The 21,074-nt window shown below is 49.2% G+C and overlaps 1 protein-coding gene across 7 annotated transcripts in view; it reads right to left on the bottom strand.

Annotated features, from left to right (window-relative positions):
• Positions 1–16,907, bottom strand: part of CACNA1D (calcium voltage-gated channel subunit alpha1 D) — a 296,933-nt gene extending 280,026 nt beyond the window's left edge. For all 7 annotated transcript variants that reach the window (XM_045990264.1, XM_045990266.1, XM_045990269.1 and 4 more), the window contains exons 1-3: positions 16,474–16,907; positions 14,210–14,519; positions 10,345–10,450 (exon numbers count right to left, since the gene is read on the bottom strand). In XM_045990264.1, the coding sequence (XP_045846220.1) occupies positions 10,345–10,450; positions 14,210–14,519; positions 16,474–16,540 (483 nt within the window). In that variant the 5' untranslated portion in view covers positions 16,541–16,907. The remainder of the gene's footprint in view (positions 1–10,344; positions 10,451–14,209; positions 14,520–16,473) is intronic.
• Positions 16,908–21,074: the final 4,167 nt, after the last annotated feature.

Here is a 21,074-nt window from a genome sequence, read left to right as displayed (position 1 = left end):
TCCTCTGTCACCATGGGACCCTGGGCAAGTCAGCTGCTGCATCTGAAAGGAACTCATCCATCCGCAGGTTTCGGGACCCTTTTCAACCCCCACCTCCACCAGTCTGCGATTCACGACCAGCACCACTCCGGGTAAATGAGAACGGGCCATCTAACCTACCTACGGCTGCCCCAAGCGGGTTTTCCTGCTGTCAGCGAGCTTCGCCGCTGGCCAAAGGAACACAGGGCAGAGCCTTCTCTACCCTGACCACCAGCCTAGCTCCACCCCGTGTGTCCTTCTAGAGAAAGACCTCTCCACCACCCTCCTCTTACCGAATTCCTGCTGGCTGTCACTACTTCCTGGACTCTTAATTCAGAACTGTCGATGTTTTCACTTCATTCTCTCCTGATAAAACCTCCAAAAGGAGCTTTAGATGGATTCACTATTAATTTATGTTTCAACAATTCAGAATTTGTGAGAGCCGGAAGAGGAATTCATTTTTGCATTATCATGAAAAAAAAAAAAAGGACTAACAGGGCTAATTACTGGCTGGTTTTGTACCATTTAAAAGCAGTCATTTAAATATAAACAGTCATTATGCCCCATTGTTATCTATTTACCGAAGAGCACTCAAGGATGTCTTTTTAAAAAAACATGTTGGTCACTTCCTCACTTCGTGTCAGAGTAACATAATAAAACCACATCTCTTCAAGCACGAGGGGCTTGGAGGGGTTCTCTGCACTAATTCATAGTATCCTTTTATATTCTGACTTAAACAAGACAGGAAGCAAATGTGTTTAATGGCCTCTATTTTACACATAATAAACGCTCAAAAAAAGCACTTTATGCATGATTTCACGATAGCTGTGTTCAACTGCTTTTTGGGCTTCCCAGCTTTACTCCTATAGTAATTTATATAATCAAAAAGCAAAGCTCTCCTAGAACGAAGAAGCGCCTTCCTCATGCCACAATTCAACGTTACGCGCTCCCCCTTTAGAAACTACAAATCCTGAGACCATCTGCTCGCAGGGCGTTTCTGATTCTCTAACAAAAGCACAGCGACGACAGGGCTCACCAGGCCTGACAGTGTCTCTGCACAAGGACCCGCGCCGCACATTCCTCCTTGGAGTTGGTTCCTAGGTTTTTCTCCGAAAAAATGCAGCTGCTTCCCATTGCTGAGAGGATAAAAGCCTTGTAAGTGAGGATGTGCCTCCTTCCGCCACCCCTGCTGGAATTCCTAAAGGCCAGATCAGTGCCCAGGTGTTAGCAACCTGTTAGCTTCAGGCCCCTGGGGGCAAGTCTACTTTGTTTTGACTCTGCATTGCCACATATCCCATCAACTTCACTTTCCTAAGCCTCCTCAAAGCTATAGGAAGGGGGGGGCACATAAACTCTATCATAAATATCATAATAACAGCGAGATGTTACTATGCGTGAAAATAAAATAATTAATAACCAAAGAACATGGGACAGTAGAAACATAGCAGGTTACATGTTTTCCTTCCCCAAAGGAAAGGAACACAAAGGCAGTGCTCATCTTTAAACTGTAGCAAGCAAATAAGCCAAAAGGAAGAATCCATTTGGGGGTAAGGAACTTCCTTCCCTATTAGCTGCCTAGCATGAATGTTCCACTTGAAAGCACTATAGCACCAAACCTGTGGCAAAGTACTTAAAACTATGGGGAAGACTGATAAGCTTTGGGGCCTTTCATCTGGATCTGTGGTTTGGAAAAGATTAGAAATCGTGCTCAGGGTCTGTGGACTTTCTGCTCTAACCAGAGGCTCTGGATGCCTACCAGACATCCAACAGGAAAGCAGAACCCTACTCCCAAAATCCCCCTTCCCATAGCCAAAGCTAGAAAACACATGAGGTCGTCACTCATCAGAATTAAATGACAGCAGATCTCAAGATGTGAGGGAGGGAGTTTAAATCGACACAGGCTTATGGGAGGGCAAATTGGCAGTAAGGAAATTAAAAAGGCACTGTCCTCCCGCCCAGAGAGTTGACTCCTAAGTACTTAACTCAGAGAAATGTTTCCTTGTGAGCACGAAGAAGCTCATACAAGGATATTCAATGTGGTACTGGTTGAAATAGCAAAACTTCAGGAACTAACCTAAAGGCTCATTAGAAAGAGAATCAGTCAACCATGGCACGTTCACACAGGGAATATTTTACACCAACATGAAGTTGTTAGATCTCTACATACCGACGTGGAAAGGTCTGCAAGCTACATCACGTGGGGGGAAGCGAAGCTATTTAACACGTGCGTTCTGCTCCCGGTGGTGTAAAATTTCAAATACCCCAACTGTAGAGACACACACTTCCAAGTGCACAGGCACAGACACAGTGAAAAGCAGTTCTGAAAGGATCTCACCAAACTGAGGACTGATTAGAAATGAGCTGGAGGGGCCAAAGGGGGCCGTCACTTGATATTGTTTTCTTGTCTGGAAGAATGCATTCGGGCACATCTCGAATGATGACTGGTTTGTAAGAATGCAAGATAGGACAAAACAAAGAGGGCTGTTCTCCGAACCTGTGTGGTGGGTTTTCCTGGGCAAAGTGAGCCACCGCGACTACACAAGTTGGGGACACAGGGACCTGGTGTGCCCAGCAGAGCAAGTCTCAATAAAATATCTGTTGAATGATGGTGCCTTGACTTCCTGCCTCATAAACCAGGGTCCGTACAGCTCTACAAATTTATCTGCAAGCACGCTGTGCCAGGCTTTCCCATGGTCACGGGAGGCAGGGAAAGGTGGGAGCCTTCCACCCAGCCTGCTTCAAGACCCCGTCCCTCTTCCGTGGCTGGGTCCCCCAGCCAGCCTCATCTTCCCTGAGCAGCCAGCAGCCTGCCTTTTTCCTCCCTCAGGTCAGCCTCCCAATTCCCTCCAGCCTGCCCCTCAAGGTCACTCATTCAATAATTTCAACAGATGTCCTGTGATTTCTAGAATTACCACTCAGCCAATAGGGAGAAGGATAAAAACAACTGGCAGAGAGAATTACTTGGAGGTTCAGGAGAAGAAAATCATTTTCCCCAACCTGGGCAGTGTCTGGGGGTTCTGCTTGGTGAAAATCACCAGAAGGCTTCACCCTTCAAGGTGCGTGTCAAAAACACCTATCCATCCATACACCCCACACACATCTCCCCCCCCCACCAACACACACACACACACACACACACACACACACATACACATGCAGAGGACTAGTAGTCACCTCACACAATTCCTCCTTTAGCCCCGACCTTCTGCTTTGCTCACTGTGTCCTCCTCCCCACCAGGCATGACCAGCTCTGTCTGCCCAGCCACACAGCCGGACCGTCCACAAGCACCCCAACTCTAAGAACTCCAATCCCACGTGAACGAAAAAGAGAAGAAACCTTCTGCCACTTTCCTCCCGTGGGCAGAACAGGGCTCAGGGGACATACCCTGCACTGTTGCTGGCAGAGAGCCCCCCCGGAGTCTGAGCACAGTAGGAGGCAGAAGCAGAAAGGGTAACATCTATTCCTGGATGACCTGCCACTCTCCCACCCTCATCCCCACCCCCCCACACAAGGACACCTATCAGCACCCCCTCCCTTGGCACCCAGGCACCAGCATCACCTCGTGAGGCCCTGCCCCAGCGCTCAAGCACCCCCATTCCAGAGCATCCACAGTTTCTTTAGGGACCTTCTTAGGGGAGGAGCTACGGGGGGTCTGTTCTGGATCCCAAGCACCGCCACCAGTATTTTAACGAGACATACGGACCTCCAGTGCTGGGCAAGTTGCCCCCGCTGATTCTGGAACTTCTCATATTCTGCAGACAGTTAAAAATTAAATTCTGATGGGAAAGTTCAAAAAGAAAGAAAGAAAGAAAGAAAGACTACCCGCAAATCTGCCACAGGGGTTTCTTGTTTCTCACATAATCATTTTTAAAATACTGAGCTGAGGTTAAGGAAGGAATGCATCTCCCCACAGACCCTCCCCCAGATGGGCTGAGGGATATGCACACTTCAGAAACGGAGAGGCAGACCCACTGCAAGCTGGCTGGACTCCACCAGCTGTGGTGCCGGGTGCAGCGGGGTGCAGGGTGGCATCCTGATACCCTCTTGTAAGCCCCCTTTCCAGCTGTCTCTGATAGGATTTCTAACCCTTGGACTTTTCAGTTATCTACGTTAATAATCACACAAACTCACCCATACACTTTCTTTTTTTTTTCAACTAAGCCCATCTGAGTTGTGTTTCTGCACCCTGGAGCCCTGTAAGGGCTGGCTAATCCCCGAACATATCCAAATATCTATACAACTAGCAACCAGCTCATTTTTAAAGGGTCTGAGCGAGGAAGTTCCAGTGCTCAAGGTATGACTGTACAACAACGAGATTTGCTTTTATGACAAAGCAACCGAAAGACTGGGGACCCTTTTGAAATTCTTAAGGAACATTAATAGTTGGTAGATCTGAATTCTTTAAGAGCTGGATTTGGTCTCCGAAAAACTGTCAACACCCAATCAAAGTCCATTCAGTAAAAGATGGGGCCCAGCAACTTGCTCTTTGTCAAAATGAGGTTAAGACTGGAAAAAAACATGTGGTTTTTGGGTGTGGCACATAAACCGGCACCTGTTTTATGATTAGGAAACCGCCGCCAGGCAAAGCCTTCCTACACAAGTCTATCTACTCTGGTCATCTTGCTGCCTTCCTTCCATCCATCCTTCCACGAACGGTGATGCTCACACGCACAGACAGGGCACACATAGCACGGAGCACAGAAGCCAGCTTACCACCTATAGGGATTTGAAAAGTATCAACAAGGACTTCCCTTTCTTCCTGCTACAGATATAAAGAGTTAAATTTGCCAAAAAAAGACTCGATCCTGAAATTAGAGGCAAACTCTGACAGGTGTTTCCTGGGATTCTAATTAATATCCGACAACAAAAGTCAGCCTCTCGGGCAAACATTAATCATTAGCCAATTGTTGAAAATTAACTACTGATCCATAAGGACATACCACGAAGCCCTTGGACGTCCATTCATGTATTTATTCCGTCATTCCACACACATTTCCCGGGGCCTCCTGTGCACCAGGCACAGGGTTAGTTTCCAACACTGCAAGACTAATCAGACGCCAGCCTCTGCCTCTAGGAAGTCATACCCCAGTTTCACCCGAAGTCACTTAGCTAATGAGCCAAAGCAGCAGCCGGCGGACCCCAGAGCGCATGTGCAGAACCGCCACCCTCCAAACCACGCCCCGGAGCTGTTATAAAAAGAGGCGGAAAGCAGCAAATGTCCGTAAAGAGGAGAGTTAACCGAGCTCATTGGAGAGCAGAGGGAGAGCCAGTACTTAAACTCAGGCAGGTGGGGTGGGAGGCAGGAGTGGGTGAGGCTCGGAGGAAACTGGAGCTGAGGAGGTAGCCGAGGAGCTGTCCTAGGACAGAATCTTGTGGTGCAGAAAAAAGAGCGCACGGTTAAACAGAAAGACAACGGAGCAAACACCCGGTGTGCGGAAAGTGCAGACCTAAAACCCACCTTACAGGCTAAGCCCAACCAACCAAGATAGGAAACCATGTTTCAGGAAATCCCCCTAGGTGCAAAAACTGTGAGATCCTAACCTACAGGACCGCACAGATCCGATGAGCTCACTTGCGAAGCCCAGGAAACACTGCACTGGGATCTCAGCCATGGAAGAGAGATCACCATCGGAGTGCACCGTCCCACAACATTCCCGGCCAGTGTAAGGCATCTTACAATGGTCCCACTTCCAGGAGTCCACGGCCAGCACGGCTGGTCAGAGGCGTTCCCACCACTCTGCTACCCTGAGCACAAAATGTGCTAGACAGGGGCACCTGGGTGGCTCAGTGGGTTAAAGCCTCTGCCTTCAGCTCAGGTCATGATCCCAGGGTCCTGGGATCAAGCCCCCACATCAGGCTCTCTGCTCAGCAGGGAGCCTGCTTCCTCCTCTCTCTCCCTGCCTGCCTCTCTGACTAGTTGCAATCTCTATCAAATAAATAAATAAAATTAAAAAAATAATTAAAAAAAAATGTGCTAGACAACTCAGCCCTGACACCTTGGCTCCCAGGGTTCCTTCAGCCAGAGGTGCTCGAGAAGCAGAGTCACGAGACCCTAAGCTTTTCAGGAACAAGCGCTCACCACGTCCCACCCACTCCCGGCTAAGGACCTCCAAGGAGTCCCCAGAAGGACCTGCCACCCAAGGAAATCCCGAATACAGTTCAGAGGAAAGAATGGGTGAGGTGCTTCTCCTGGCAGCCACAGCAACTACAGGCGTTTACTGAACAGCTACTTTGTACCCCCGGGCCAGGCACTGTTGGGGATCCCAAAATGACTAAGAACTGTATTCTGAAGGTGCTTGGTAAGACAGAGATAAGACATGCATATAAAGACCCAAAACATCAGGTATTATGTACGTGAATTGCCATGAGAGAGGCTCAGAGAAGAGTGTTATTTCTGATCACAATGGGAAAAGCTCTCATGGAAGAGATGTCTTGCTAGAGGATCCCTGAACTCCTCCAGGGGCTGGAGTGGAAGAGGCACTGTGGGTGGAGAAGAGGCCAGAAGGTGGGCGAGCACACAGAAGGAGTGTTTAGGGACTACAGGTGAGCCAGTGGGGGTTGGGGGAGCTGCTGCTGAGAAGAAGGGACTCAGAAAGCTCATACAGCCCAGGGGGCCTGGCCACGGCAACAGGGGCGTGGCTGGGGAGGAGGGGAAGATGCGAAGGGGTCTGTAAAAGCAAAACATCAAGGGGCTCAGGGAAAAAAAAAACAAAAAACAGGTCACAACAACAGGATGTGTAAGGGGATAGGAAAGGGGTCAAAGACTTGGTAAAACCTCCCGCTGAATTAAAGGAGCATTGACTGAGCCCCTGGTCAGAGCCACTATGCCTGATGAAGGGGCAGAGAGGCCTGGGCCCCGGGCCTTGCTCTCTGTGGCTGGTGTCATTAGCAGACATCAGGGGAGGCCTGAATCGGCAGATGAGCACCCGGAGGTGGGAGTGACTGAGCACTCCAGAGGGCGGGCTCAGCCTGGAGCCTCCGAGTGCGAGGAGCACGTGGCCCCGACGCCTTCAACCGCATCCGTCCGCCTTGAGAAGCTGAAGTCTGGGAAGCAAAACTGGGAGTTCTTCGACACAGTGAGGCACAGTATTCTAAGCAGCCCCACTCTGACACTCCGGAAAGCAGAGCTCGCCCTGCTCCCCACCCCAGGCTAAGAAGAAATTAAATAAGTGATACACACTTTCAGTAAGTGGAACCGGGGAGCTAGCGCGACAGACGGAGCCAAAAAGCATCTCACTGTGGGAACTCAGTCGTACCGTTTCCATGGCTTCAACCTCCGCGAGTCCCTGCAAGTCCACAAATGAAACTGCATAGAAACTTGAGACTGTTTATATTTAAAAAAAAAAAAAAAAAAAGGAGAAGACGACGACGACGAGGACGACCTAACCCTGGGAAAACTTGCTGCCCCCAAGGCAGTCTCCAGATTCCCAAAGCTGGCTCAGTTACAAGCAACCCAGACCAAACACACACTGGTCACCTTTCTCACCCGACAGAAGTAATCGTGTCACTACAGATGACCTCAAGAGGCAGACACAGTTCGGCACAAAGTTGGCTCTAAGGGTTCAACATACGCATTTCCCAGAGAGCTAAGGCGCAAAGGAAACCCACCAGTTCCCTGACACGTGCTGCTTTGCAACCCGTATCGCTCTCTGCCCTTTGATTTGCCATTCACGTTAACTGGAAGGTATTTACTACAGATGAAAAATAAGCTTCGTTCAGCCGCCTCTCAACGGATCCCAAAAATAGAGCAATCACTTTGGTACAAATTGGGTCAAATGTATTAAAAAAAAAAAAAACGGCTCCCTGGTGGGAGCACTGACATGGCCTGGGACCTTGCAGAGAGAGTCAGGGGGAAATCCACAAAGATCTTCCCTTCCCACAGTGGGAAAGGAAATATTTAAAGAGTCAAGCAGAGAATAAACTCCTCTAGCCATGTGACCATCCAAGTGAAACAAGACAGAAACTCAAATGCTAGAGTTTCAGAACATTTAGAGGTCAAAGGAGTATATGTTGGTTTTTAGAAAGGCCTGCCAAACTAATACAGGGCCTCCCTCCCTCCCACCCCTTAAAATACCACTGCGTAAGAACTGTTAAGAAAGCATCCGCAGGGGAGGGATGGCAAGGGAGAAGAAGAGAGGTTTATCCATTTCCTATATTTTATTCCCTTACTCATTCGCTGAGAAATCCAAACGGCCTGCCGGCAGATATCAGTGCCCTGAATTTCCCTGGGAAAAATCAGAATATTAATTGGCTTACGCAGGCAGCTCCATTAATTATTCCATTGATCTGAATTAATCGGCCTTTCTGAAAGGTATTTATTTTCTAAGTTTGTTTAATCATGTTCTCTTGAGCTACAAAAAGCAACAAACTGGGTCACCATCCACGTTGTTAAATTTGGTAACAAGGCTGACACCATCTGTGGCCCCGCCTCCGATGAACCACCCCCTTCGACGGGGGCTCTCCGCCACTTCTGCTCTTCCTTTGGCCGGAGCATCTGATGCCGCGTGTCTACGAGCAACGCACAAAAATCACCCCCAGCAAAGCAGAAACCCATACTCACGGCAAATGTGTGTATGCGTATCCAACTCCTGCTGACTTATAGTTTCAGGAGCAATACCCAAAACTTTTTTCACATTCTCTAGAGTTCAGATTACAAAAGCCCAAATATGAGCAGACCTCATGTTACACCTAACATAAGCCACAATGTTTTAAGTGTAACGTGAAATCCTGTGTAGAGATGATTAAGGCTAAAATCACAAGAGCAGGGATGGCCGGGTGACTCAGTCGGTTAAGCATCTGCCTTTGGCTTGGGTCATGGTCGTGGGGTCCTTGGATGGAGTCCGGCATTGGGCTCCTTGCTCAGCAGGGGGCCTGCTTCTCCTTCTCCCTCTGCCTGCCACTCTCCCTGCTTATCTTCTCTCCCTCTCTCTCTCTGACAACTAAGTAAAATCTTTAAGAATCAAATCAAATCAATAAAATCACAAGAGCATAATTTCAGTATCTTCAGAACCCAGCAATCCCCACACACACCCTGGTTCTGCCTTTACCCCACACACTCAGTTACAAACAGCCGCCTTACTCAAATACAGCTGCAACATGGAAAACCAGAAATGAGTCTAGCTAAAAGAGAGCAAAACAAGAAAGAGAGCTCCCTGTTACCCAGCACCAGCCCCCTCCTCCACCTGCCTTTCTGCACAGCAGCCCCCACCCCGCCAAGGAGGATGCGGCTGCTCCAGAAAAATCCTGACATGGCTTCTGAATCATCAAGAAAAGATTACAGAGTGTCAGAAGCAAATACAATCCCAGTGATCACCTCATCCAGAACCCCCTGACAAGTGGCTGAACAGCAATGTGGAAAGGATTTGGGAAATGCCCCCTAAAACAAAGCAAGTTGTCCCAGCTCAGTGGGACAAGCTCCTAGTCCCAACTCAGGTGCTCCTTCAGGCTTTTTTTCTTTTTTCCTTTTTTTTTTTTTAATTTTTTTCTTTTTTTTAAAAAAACTATATCAACCTTTCCCAAAGGAAGTTTCATGAAGCAATGGTTCCGTGATGTGGTCTGCCAAGAAACTGTTTGAAGAATCCATGACCAATTACTTTTAGAGACTAGCTGAGTTAAACAAAATGAAACTGGTTTTTTAACGACAGACCTTCCCGGAGCTCTTACTGAGTTTATGTGCACTATAAATCTTGAAGAGGGCAATCAAGTATGTGGAAGTATCCCAATTTATTTAACCCTAGAATCATTTTATCCTGGGATAAAACGTATCTTCACAGGATCTTCCTAAAGGCACATGACACTGTATTCTCCAAATTATGTTCCGACGCAGATCTACTCATTCTATAGTATTCCAATGCTCGAAAAATGAACAGCTCATGTACAAAATCTGCGATAATTCTCTACTTACCAGAAAAACTGACCAAGCAAAATACCCATCACTCTCAAATAAACACTGGATTTAAAACAAAAACAAAAACAAAAGGAGCTAATATTATCCGGAAAAGAACGGTAGACAGCAAAAGCCTATGCGGAGAGAAAAGTTATTTTAAAATCTGCTACCAACCTCTTCCATAAAAAAGTGTCACATCTATTTATGCAAGATTCATGACTTTCAACACTTTCATTCAGTATAAATTTGAAAATACAGGTCAGAAGGAAAAAAACACAAACAAACAAACCACAAACAAACCCCCTGTTGCAAAGCTCCAGGAAACATCCCATGCACAGCTGTAAACTTTCACCCCCCCCAGAAAGCCAGCTGCCAGTTTAAGTAGAGAGGCCAACGATAACCGCATATCAGGACAAGCAGGAACTCTAAGGACACTTACCAAGTTATGATTTGTTGAATTAGAATCATCTTCAGGGAATGGGATGTAAATAGCTAAGGCCACACAATTGGCAAAAATAGCCAATAATATAAATATGTCAAATGGTCTGGAAAATGTTGTTAAGGCATATATATCTTATGCAAACACAAACCATCTCTCCCATCACACTCCCAATCACACCACACTCTTGATTCACTTTTGAAATGAAAGTTACACACTCGAGTCCTTTCTCGACCCACTGTTGTGCCCGCTCTGTCTCCGGCAAATGTCATCGTCCATGGTCATCTGGCAGATGTTCCTATCGAATGACTTTTCCATGTCCTCTCTTTCCATGTTACGCTCAGTCCTCTCTTTCTCTTGCAAGGACCATGTTACGCTCATTCTTTGCTGTGCGTTTTATACTGAAACCTACACATACAACCAGGGAGGGCACCCTATGAAACATGTTTCTGCTTCTTCAAGTTTTAAAGGCGACAAAGGCCTGAGAACATGACATTCCTTGTGCCGTAGACACAAAGAGAAGTCCCCATGAGACAAATCTCTTCCACAAATCCTTGCCTCCATGTGTTAAAGCCATTTTCTCGGGGGCTATTCTTGGCTGGGTCAGTCTCCTGTCTGGACCGGGGAAGGCCAAGGCACCAGAACTTTCTGCACTCTACCTGTGACAGTCTCGTGGCATGTTCCAATACCTCAGACACTGTGACAAGCAGCCAGGCTCCAGCTCCCCACTCTGCTTCCTTTACTAATCAATGCCTATCACTGTTTTGGATTACAGCTGGACTGGAGCTTGGTTTCTAATGAGCTGTTACTGCATTCAATTTATAAACAAATTAAATAAAAAGCCATAAGAAATCAGCACCAGACACTCTGAAAGTACAATTGAACAATTCTAAATCTCGGGGGTCTGTCTGGAAGAAATCACTTTGAAATCAGCTTGCAACAGATACTTGCTTCAACATTCTGGTGTTATTAAGAGACATTGTCAAAACTGGCAATGCAAAATTTGACTTCTGCCAAAATGACTGTTTTTCTTCTTTTGGCTTTCAGGCTTTCCGAATGCAAGGTTTCTCAGCACCAACATAATCTGCAACTTTGGGGGGCATGGGGGAATGGCTTGATTTTGTAAGTGTTTCTGCCATAACCTCACTCACAAAAGGCAAAGCCACTGGTACTAAACATCTCCGAGTATGAAAGCTTTGAGGATGTGAACCAGAGCCTCCTCCATTCATCCTGATATCCTTCTGGGAAATCCAAAAATGCTGAAGGAAACAAAGGCCCCCTACCTCCCTGTGGATACCCTGAGTCTTATGAAAAATCACCCCTTTAAAGTGTTTCGACACTCACTGAAATAAGGACAACGAATGACTTTCTTTTCTTACTAATTTTGATGGGTTTATTTTTAAAGTCAATTAGCTTTCATTCATATTTATTCTTTTACCTCATCTAGTATTACAAAATCTCTTATCCAAGGATCCAACCTCAAGACAGTTCCCCTTCAGAAGACTTCAGGATCCTCTTTTCGTTTTTTTTTTTTTCTTCACCATTCCTACTACAATTTTAAAAGCCAACTGCCCCACTGTTAACCTACAGAGAAAACACACCCTGTGGTCTCTCCCATCCCCCCCATACCACCATTCTTCCTTATTAGTTCCCAATACCTAAATGACAGACCAGCAAATCCAAGAAATACCAATGCTGTTTGGGAAAGCCAAACACTTTTTTTTTCCCTTATGGGGGTCTGATTTCAGCTGCCAAGTGTTGATGGTTAATTATCTCACTGCCCCAAGATTTTTACAAGCCACGCACAACAGAGCAATAGAGAAATAGATGGGTCTGCTCCCAAAAAGTCCTTCTGATAAGGCAAACACTCCTCATTCCCCCAAGATGCAGGACACTCTTGCCTTGTCTGGGTGTACAGACAGCAAGGTTCTCACTCTCCCAGTGCGGACTGGGCCTGGCACAGCTGGCTTTCAGAGGATTTCTACGACCCACTCCCTGAACTAGAAGGGAACTGTCACTGGGAAAGACAAACAGATCATATGTTGTTTAAAGATCTGTTCTACAGACTGTCCCATTTGTAGGCAGGCTTCTCCCTGCATTGGCAGCCACATCCCCTAGTTCCTGTACACATGTGTCTGGCCATGCGGGAAAGGGAGCCAGCTGCATGATCCAGGAATTCATTCCGGACACATAAATTGCGATATACGCATTACTGTGCACGAAGAGGAACAGTGTCAGGCCTCCCACCTTACTCCGCGTGCAATGAAAGACCCCAGAGAGGGCTCTGCTCACCCAAAGTCATGTCAAGCCGACCTCAGGAGGAGGAGATCTCTCTGGCTGAGTGCAACCATGATTCTGCGGGCAGCAATGCCATCGAGGCACACCCCCATGCGCCTAGCTGCCTCTGGGCTGACTCTAGTGTTCATTCTCAGACTAGAAGAGAACTTACAACAGAAAACATGTCCATGCACCCCCAGCTATGCGAGAGACACTGTAACTCCCTCTAGAGAGCGGACATCTGTTCTAAAAAGGAAAAGCGCCCGAAAACCCCTCAAATCCTACCCCCGCCTTTGGCTGCCCTCTCCAAAACCTTTCTCCACAAAGTTACCCCATTTTAACTTGTGTCCGTGAGCATAGAAAACCACCAGCTACAACAGAAGGCCTGCAAAGAGCAGCCCAGCTAGGTGCCCATGTTCTAAGGGGGTTAGAGTTCCACCTTCCAGCTGGTGGCCAAGAGCCTCCCTTTTGAGCTCCTTCACCCGAGGGGTGCTGGGGAAAGCCTGACCTTTGCACTCTTTCTTATGCTTAGGAGCTACTCGAAGGCTCCTGTCAGTCCCAAATACTCTTCTGGGAAAAGGAAATTCTTTGTTTTACCCAGACCAGTGAATCATCTGACTAATTAGAAAGCCATTTGCTCAGAAAGGAGGCCTCAGTCAACATTTCTGGAGGGTGGCAGCAACTGGAGACTGGCTTCCAGATTTGGGGAAGGGGTGAGCAGGCTGAGCACCCCGGTTTTCCAAGATCTGGGACGTTAACAACCATCCTGGGGCATTTGGAGTTCAGTTTTAAAAATACATAGGAGACACTCAGAAATGTAACTCCAGTCCAAGGACACAGACAGAATGTTTTATAAAGGCAGCAACTGCAAATTCCCCCACTGACAGACTGCTCTCCAGCTTACAAGGGCTCGGGAAGGAGAGGCGCACACAAGCCTCTCCCTCCACATGCTCCCTCCCGCTCACGTTTCAAATGCTTTTTTGGAACATGTCAAAAGGAAATTCCAGGAAGTCATAGCATTGATGAGCAAATTGCTCCCTCCCTATGAAGCAAGTGTTCATATTTGTAGCTACCTGAACCATCAGATCAGCAAATGTCAGAGCTGGAAGCAACCTCAGGCGTAGTGGGGAGTAGCAGAAAAGAAATTCTAAACATCAGAATGGGGAGATGCCACTAAAGGTCAAAAATGTATTGTTTTAAATCAGCATACCTCATTTGCAAGAGGTTCGATGCCTATCACAGTCCCAAAAGCAATGGTGGGTTTAAACTAACCACCTAGTGTCAAATGACCAAAGGTCAGTTTCCTATTTGACTGCCACTTTGAAGTTTCAGGCTGTCGCCCCCTCCCTCCATCACAACACACACACACACACACACACACACACGCACGCACGCACGCACGCACGCACACGCGCGCCGAAATATACCCAGAGAGCCACCCCTCTGCACCCCGAGATAGGAAGGTATATACAATGAGACCCTGTACACGGCTACGACTTTGTAAGTGCCATTTCAGAAAGCAGATCCTTTGAAAGAACAGATGTTCAAGAGAAAATGAGAAAGACGTCCCCGAAAAAAAAAAGGATACTTCCATTCCACTATACTAATGCAGGCTCTTCGGATGGGGTTATTGAGTGACAAACAGAAAAGGGCGCGGGCAGGTCGGCTGTTGGACGAGTTACCCTGTTTTTTGCTCTTGGCGTATTGCTGACGTTTTCTTTGGGAGAGAGATCCCACAGGTGGGGGTGCAGAGGTGCTCATAGTCTGGGCAGCCTTGGCCTGTCTGGCAGCATCAATTGCAGCTTGCCAAGATAGGACGGTTTGCTTGGAGCTATTCGGCTGAGAAGTTGGTCCTTCACCAGAAAGAGGGAGTCTGGTGCCTCTTGCATAGTTTGCCTCTGGGAAGAAGGAGAAAAGGAAAAATGAACAAACAAACAAACTAACTAACAATGAGAATCCAGTCTCAGGAAAAAAGCAAAGGCTGTCTCCCATCAATAACGGATGGTGGGGGAGGGTATGGTTCCCATCTTTCCGTGTGGAACCTCATGTCCTATTTTTCAGAAGCAGGAATGTGGTCAACCAGAGCAGGAAAAGAAGTGCTCACGCTGGGTCCTGGGCGCCACGGGACCACTGGTGCAATGGGGTGAGCTCCTTTCTATATTCATGGTTTCCCAAGGACTCTGCCGGTGCCCTTCTTCAAACTGAGGCCATCCACATTTATTCCACCTTTTCTGACATTTAAAAACCCATGGATCTCTAATGAGTTAACAGATAGGCACAATAGCTTTTCTCCAAAATAACTACCACGGGGGGGGGGGGGGGGGCAGTGCCAAAAACTCAATAGTCTTAATCATTTTCAGGATGTCACTCCAACATCTCTGTACAGCCACAAATGCATGTTTTTCGGCATGGGAAAAAAAAAACAAAACCAAAACTCCTCCACTGGCACCAGGGCAATACCAAAAGCCCCATAACAAATATCTAGATTATGCACTGACACTTCCTGCAAATGAAAATTCATGATGCTTGGGACTCATTTCCTCCACAGGCTTCCGAAAACAGAAAACATCTTTAGGGCTTTTTTGCATTTTAAATTGCAGCCGCAGCAGCCAAGCCAGCATCCAGAGATACAGTCAAGGCAGACAGCCTGCACCTCTACCCCTAGGAAAGCCAGGGTGGATTAGGCCAGGGGCCCTCAAGGCCCAGGCAGGAGTCACCGAAGTGCAGACTGGCATCTAGGTACAGGGCAGAACCCCAAAGGGGCTCCAAGTGCAAACCCCCTTTGACTTTGGGTCAGGCCTCCACCTAAGGCAGGTCTCCCAGGCACTTGCCTACCTTGAGTCACAACCTCCTTACTGAGACAGAAGTCAAAGTCAGAGTGGTGGCAAAGGTAGAGGAATGGACCTTTGCAAAACCAATTCTTCCTAAGAACGAGAGAGTCAAGCAAGCACAGGTCTGCCTGCCCAGCAACTCGAGAAGGGGGCCACCGGCCTGGGGCAGCAGCAGTCCCCAGCTGGAAACCGAGCAGGGGAGGAATCTTGCAGAGACTTCCCTTGGGAAGCGCTCTCCCGGGAAGGCTGTGAGCCCACTGAGGTTGGGGGGTGGGGGCGGCCGCCCCCACCCCGCCCTCCAAGGAGGAGGTAGGAGGGCTGACCAGAAGCTGTTCCGGGCGCTGTCTCGACCCAGCCCGGCCGGCGTGGTGGCTGCACGTGGTGCCCAGGCCGGGCTGGGGAGGGGAGCCCTACAGCGGCCGCGACTCCCCGGGCATTGCTAGGTTACCGACGTGTGCACCGCGGCGCTGGGAGCGGGAATACTCTCCTCCCGACCCTCTGGCCGCGATTCCGAGACCCGGCCTCTCTCTCCAGGGGCGGGGTGTGCTTCACCCACCGACGCGAAGAGGGAAACCGGGCAATCCTAGAATTTTCCGGATGCCACTGGAGACCAGGGGGCGGGGAAGGAGGGGAAGGCGAGAAGAGGCTGAAAGGGGGCTCAGGCTGAGGACTAACAGCCATCCCCCCCTTCCATCGCTCGCAAGCGTTGGAGGAAAGTTGAGCCCGAGGACACTGAACCCGAATCACCTCGGCTCGCCGCCCCTCCGGCGGCACAGTACTCCAAGGACTCCACGGCCGCCCCCACCCCACAAATGCAGAATTAACTCTGACATTCAAGGCCTGAAGGGGAGAACGGAGTGGCTGTCACGCATCTCCCCTTTCTATGTAGATGGCACCGAGCTAGAAGCATCCTTTCCAACCCCCTCAACCCACCCAGCGCATGAGACGGGAGAGGGTGGGAAGAGGAGGACCATGACAAGGATGAGATTTGGCAGCGGGTGCCCAGGCTCTGGCTGCTCACCGTTCGCGTGGTCCGCTTGCTGCTGCCGTTGATGGTGCATGTTTTTCATCATCATCATCATCATCATCCACGAACATTTATTGAGCGCCTACTGTGTGCAGGGCACGGTGCTGGGCGTTGGGGCGGGGGAGGAACGGGTAAGGGGGTGACCAATAGATAGGAGCCGCGGTCCCTGCCCTTATTGTCGCTTCAGCAGGGGGTGGGGAGGGACGGGAACAGATAGCAGAAAATAAGAATAATTTGTAAAAACCGCTCGCCACCCACGCTCCTTCTTTTTCAAAAATGGAGCAAAATAAACTTTTTTAAAAAAATAAGATAAGATGTATATATTATCTTAATAATATATACATGTAATTTTTTGCTGCAAAGGAGAATTGGCTTGGTCCCCTCCTCTAGCGGAGGGACGCCGCGGAGATGCCGGCCCGGCCGCCGGGGCCGCTCGGAGCGCCCCCCATGCCCGCCCGCCCGCCGCGGTGCCCGGTGCCCGCCGCCGCCGCCGCCGCCGCCCGCGCCGCCGCTGGCTCGGGACCGCGGGCGCCCCGAGCTCACATCCGGGGACGGAGGCGCTCGCTCGCTCGCTCGCTCCGCGCCCGCCGCGCCGCGCCGCACGCCGGCTTCGCCCTGGCGACGCTGCGCGCCCGCCGCCGCCGTCCCCTCCCTCCCCCCTCCCGCCGAGCCTCCCACGGGCCGCGCCGCGCCCCAGGGGCCGGGCCCGGCCCGCGGCTGTCCCCGCTCGGCCGCGCGCCCGGGGTGGCCGCCGCGTGGGGCTCGGGGTACCGCCACCCCGCCTGGCTCGGAGGACCAAAGCTCGCGGGCGCCAAAGGGTTAAGCGCGCTCCGGCCGCCGGCTGCCGCTTAACCCCCTGCGCGCCGCAGCGTGCTCCCGTGTCGCCCGACTGAGGTGGGCGGGGCCTGCGGAGCCCGCGGACGCCGGGTGCGGATTAACCGCTCCTCCCCTTCATTTCGGCGGGGCGGGGATGGGGATGGGAATGGGAGTGGGAAGGGGGAGAGCGGGAGAGTGCGCTGCTTAGGCTCCGGCGCTGGCCTCAGCCCTCCGCGTCCTTCTCCTCCGCACACCTGGAGGAGGCCCCGCCCCCTGGGAGCCAATGTGCCCGCTGGCGGTCGTCTCGGGGTGGAGGGGCTTTGCCAGGCTCCCTCCATACTCTCCCTCCTGCTTCCTCTGGCTTTTCCCGGTTGCGGGGGGGATGGGGGAGCCCTGCTCTCTCAAGAGCATTCACTGTCCCAGGTAAGGGCACCTGGAGATCTAACCGGGTTTCCAGAGTGTCCCCCCCTCTAACCCGGGCTGGGTCTGGCGCCACTGTGGGCCCAAAGATTCGGGGAGTGACGGTGGGACGTTCTGTTTGTGTCTCTCCCTCCCCACCCCCCAACGTGTGTTTGCAGGCAGGTACAAGGAAGTAAAGGCCAAGGTCTTTCAAACAGCGAGTGTTGGTTAAAGGAATAGGTAGTGCGCTAAAACTGCGGCCTCTCCTGTGGCAGCGGAGGGGAGTACCTTCGCTGCCGCGTATTTGGGGTGGGGGTTTCTGCCAAGGGCAGCTCCTGTCTAGAGGGGAAAGTACTGTATCTAGTGGATGACTGATTATTTCTCATTTAGCGTTTTGCTGGCTGTTGGAGAAGGGCTTCTGCTTTACTTCACAAGGTTCGATTTATTTGCTTTTGTTCCGATCTGCATGTTCCTACAGCGTTTTAGAACGTCTGAGAACAGCGTCTTTAAAGCAAAAAGCTCGGCGTGACTTAAGAAAATAAGAAGCGTTTATGGGAAGGTGCTCCTTGGCCAAAGAATGCGCTCTGGGCATCAATTGTTGGGGGCCACCTGGGGAGAGAGAGTGGGGACCAAACATAAGGCTTTCCAGGGGCCTTCCTGAGAGGGGCACAAGGATGGGAGGATAAAAACAATCAGGCTCCTTGTCCCTTTCCCCTCTTTTGTTGTTGTTTCACTTTTTCTTGCTGGAGAGGTGGCAAGGCAAGGGAAGAGCCCTGTGGCCTAGCAGTAAGCCTGCTCCTGAGCCCAGATCTGAAGGGACAGAAGAAGGTTGTCTTCAAAGAACTTTCCCATCCACAGAACTTGAGTGCTGATGCAAGTATCAAATTCATTTACCTGTCCCTTCCAGACTTGAAGGTCTAAAGCCCTGCCTCTATTCTGCAAAGTCCCACCCTGATATTTGCTCACAATTCAGGTCAGCCAGTGTGTATAAGACACCTGTTAAGAACAGGGTCTAGGCTAGGTGTTGTCAGGCCAAATCCATGGTACATCCTCTCCCTCATGGAGATACAACCTAGGGAAGGAAGAAGAGTGTGGGTCCATCTGTAATACTATGTGGAACACAGGAGCTGTAATAGGTATGAAGAAAATGCCACAAAAGCATCAAAGAGATTCATTCGAGACGTTTTCACTGAAGACATGGCATTGTGATTCTTAAAAATTGATGAGGGGAAGAAAGGGGAGGAGCGAGCTGATGGAGCACGGGGCAATTTTAAGGCATTGAAGTTGTTCTGTGTGACACTGTCATGAATGTAGTACACTATGCCTCTGTCAGAACCCATAGAATGTACAACACAAAGAGTAAACCCTAATGTAAATTATGGGCTTATATAACAATGTACTTATAACAATGTATCAATATTGGCTCATCAGTTGTAACAAATGTGGCACACTCATCCAAGATGTTACTAATAGGAGAAACAGTTGGGAGAGAGAGTATATGGGAACTCTGCACTTTCTCTGCAATTTTTCTGTAAACCTAAAACTGCTCTTAAAAAATAAAGTCTATTAAAAACAGGTGACTAATTTTATTGGGCACAAGTAGAGTAAGAGGAATGAGCTTTGGGGGAAAGAGTGAAGGCGGGGGAGACCCAAGTCCAGGGTGGGATGTGTTTGAAAAGAAGCAGGAGTGCAGGTTGGAGGGACAGGCCTCCCAGGCTGGGGGAGGAAGGAGGCTGGGATGACACAAAGCCAGTCAAGAAGGCTTTCTGGCTCACTAAGTAATCCAGATTTATCTTCTCTGCAGTGGGAGCCAGTGAAGTGGCAGGATTATATTGTGACTCGGGTCTCCGGGTTTTATACTTTAGATCTTAAGGTATTCATGGAATTAGAGTTTTTAACATTGTTCCATCCTAGATTCTGAGTCCCATCTTCACAACGTCTCCAGCCAGCTTTCTTTGGGGGAGAGACTTGATTCAGCACAGCTCTGAATGCTTTGGCCCACTGGGTAATTTAAATACTTATATTCCCAAGCTAATATGAATGACTGAATAAATAAATAATAGCTAATATTTTTTAAAGACTTCCTATGTTCCAGGACCCAGTATAAACACTTTACATGTACGAACTCATGTAATTCTCATAATAAGTCCAGGAGACAAGGCCTATTAACACCCTCATTTTACAGATGACAAAACCAAGACATGGAGGAGTTAAAGGACCTGTCCCAAACCAGACGATTATTTAGTGGCTGGGAGGATAAGACCCAAGAAAGGCTCGAATAAAAGGCAGCCACATGTGATAAGACCCAATTATGTGCACAAACATGCTCTTGTGGGGCTTTAATCCCCATGCCCTCATATGTAAAACACTCCCATTTAAAGGCACTGAGCAGGCATTCTGGAAGTAGTTCCCTGCACGTATTTCATTTTTAAAAAAACCTTGGGCACCTGGGTGGCTCAGTCGTTTAGGCATCTGCCTTCAGCTCAGGCCATGATCCTAGGGTCCTGGTATCAAGTCCCACAATGGGATCCCTGCTTGACAGGGTGCCTGCCTCTCCCTCTTCCTGCTGTTCCCCCTGCTTGTGCTCTGTGTGTGTCAAATAGATAAATAAAATCTTAAAAAACAAAAACAACAACAAAAAAAACACCTTGCTGCTACCCCAGTCCAGAGCCTTGCCACCTCACACCCTTAGATCACTAACTAGATGCCCTAAATCCATTCAGTAATAACCCATCCTGTGCTCAGAAAAACACCATGCCACTTCCCTAACCAAAAAAAAAAAAAAAAAAAAAGACTGATTCCTCCTTCCTTCCAGGTCCAAGCTAAAAATCCTCTGACTAGCTTTCAACCTTATCACCTCGCACCATTCACCTTCACCATGGTCAGCAGTCTGTGACTGCTGTGAACATGCTGTGCTCATTTCTGACTCTCTGCCCTGGCTCCTGTTTATTCGCTGACCTGAAATCCTGCCTTGCTGACCTCTGACTAAACCCTGCCTACCTAACAAGTCTCCAGCAAGTCCCTGCCTCCTCCCAGAAGCCTTCTTTGACTTCTCCAGCCACAGTAAACACACGTGTGCCCACCCCTGCCTCCACCACCCCATCCCTAAAGGCCTTCAGCACCTGGTTATCCCTTTGATTACATGCCTTCTTGTGTCCGGTTTAATTACTCCTTGGCTATGAATCCTGTGTCTCCAACTACGGTGTAGGTCCTTAAGTGAGGATCACCTCCTTAGCCCCCTGCCCCCACTGCCAAGTGTTCTGCTCACAGCAGGCACAAAACACTCTGATTAATCTGCTCTGGATCATAACAGCCCACAGATATCACTAGAAATTGTCAGCTAATATTTACAAAAATCCCATAAGTTTATGGCAGGACAT

The sequence above is a fragment of the Meles meles genome, chromosome 20 (assembly GCF_922984935.1).
Source record: "Meles meles chromosome 20, mMelMel3.1 paternal haplotype, whole genome shotgun sequence".
Taxonomy (NCBI): Eukaryota; Metazoa; Chordata; class Mammalia; order Carnivora; family Mustelidae; genus Meles; species Meles meles.
Note: the sequence above shows the minus strand (reverse complement) of the source record. Positions and strands in the feature narration are given on the sequence as shown.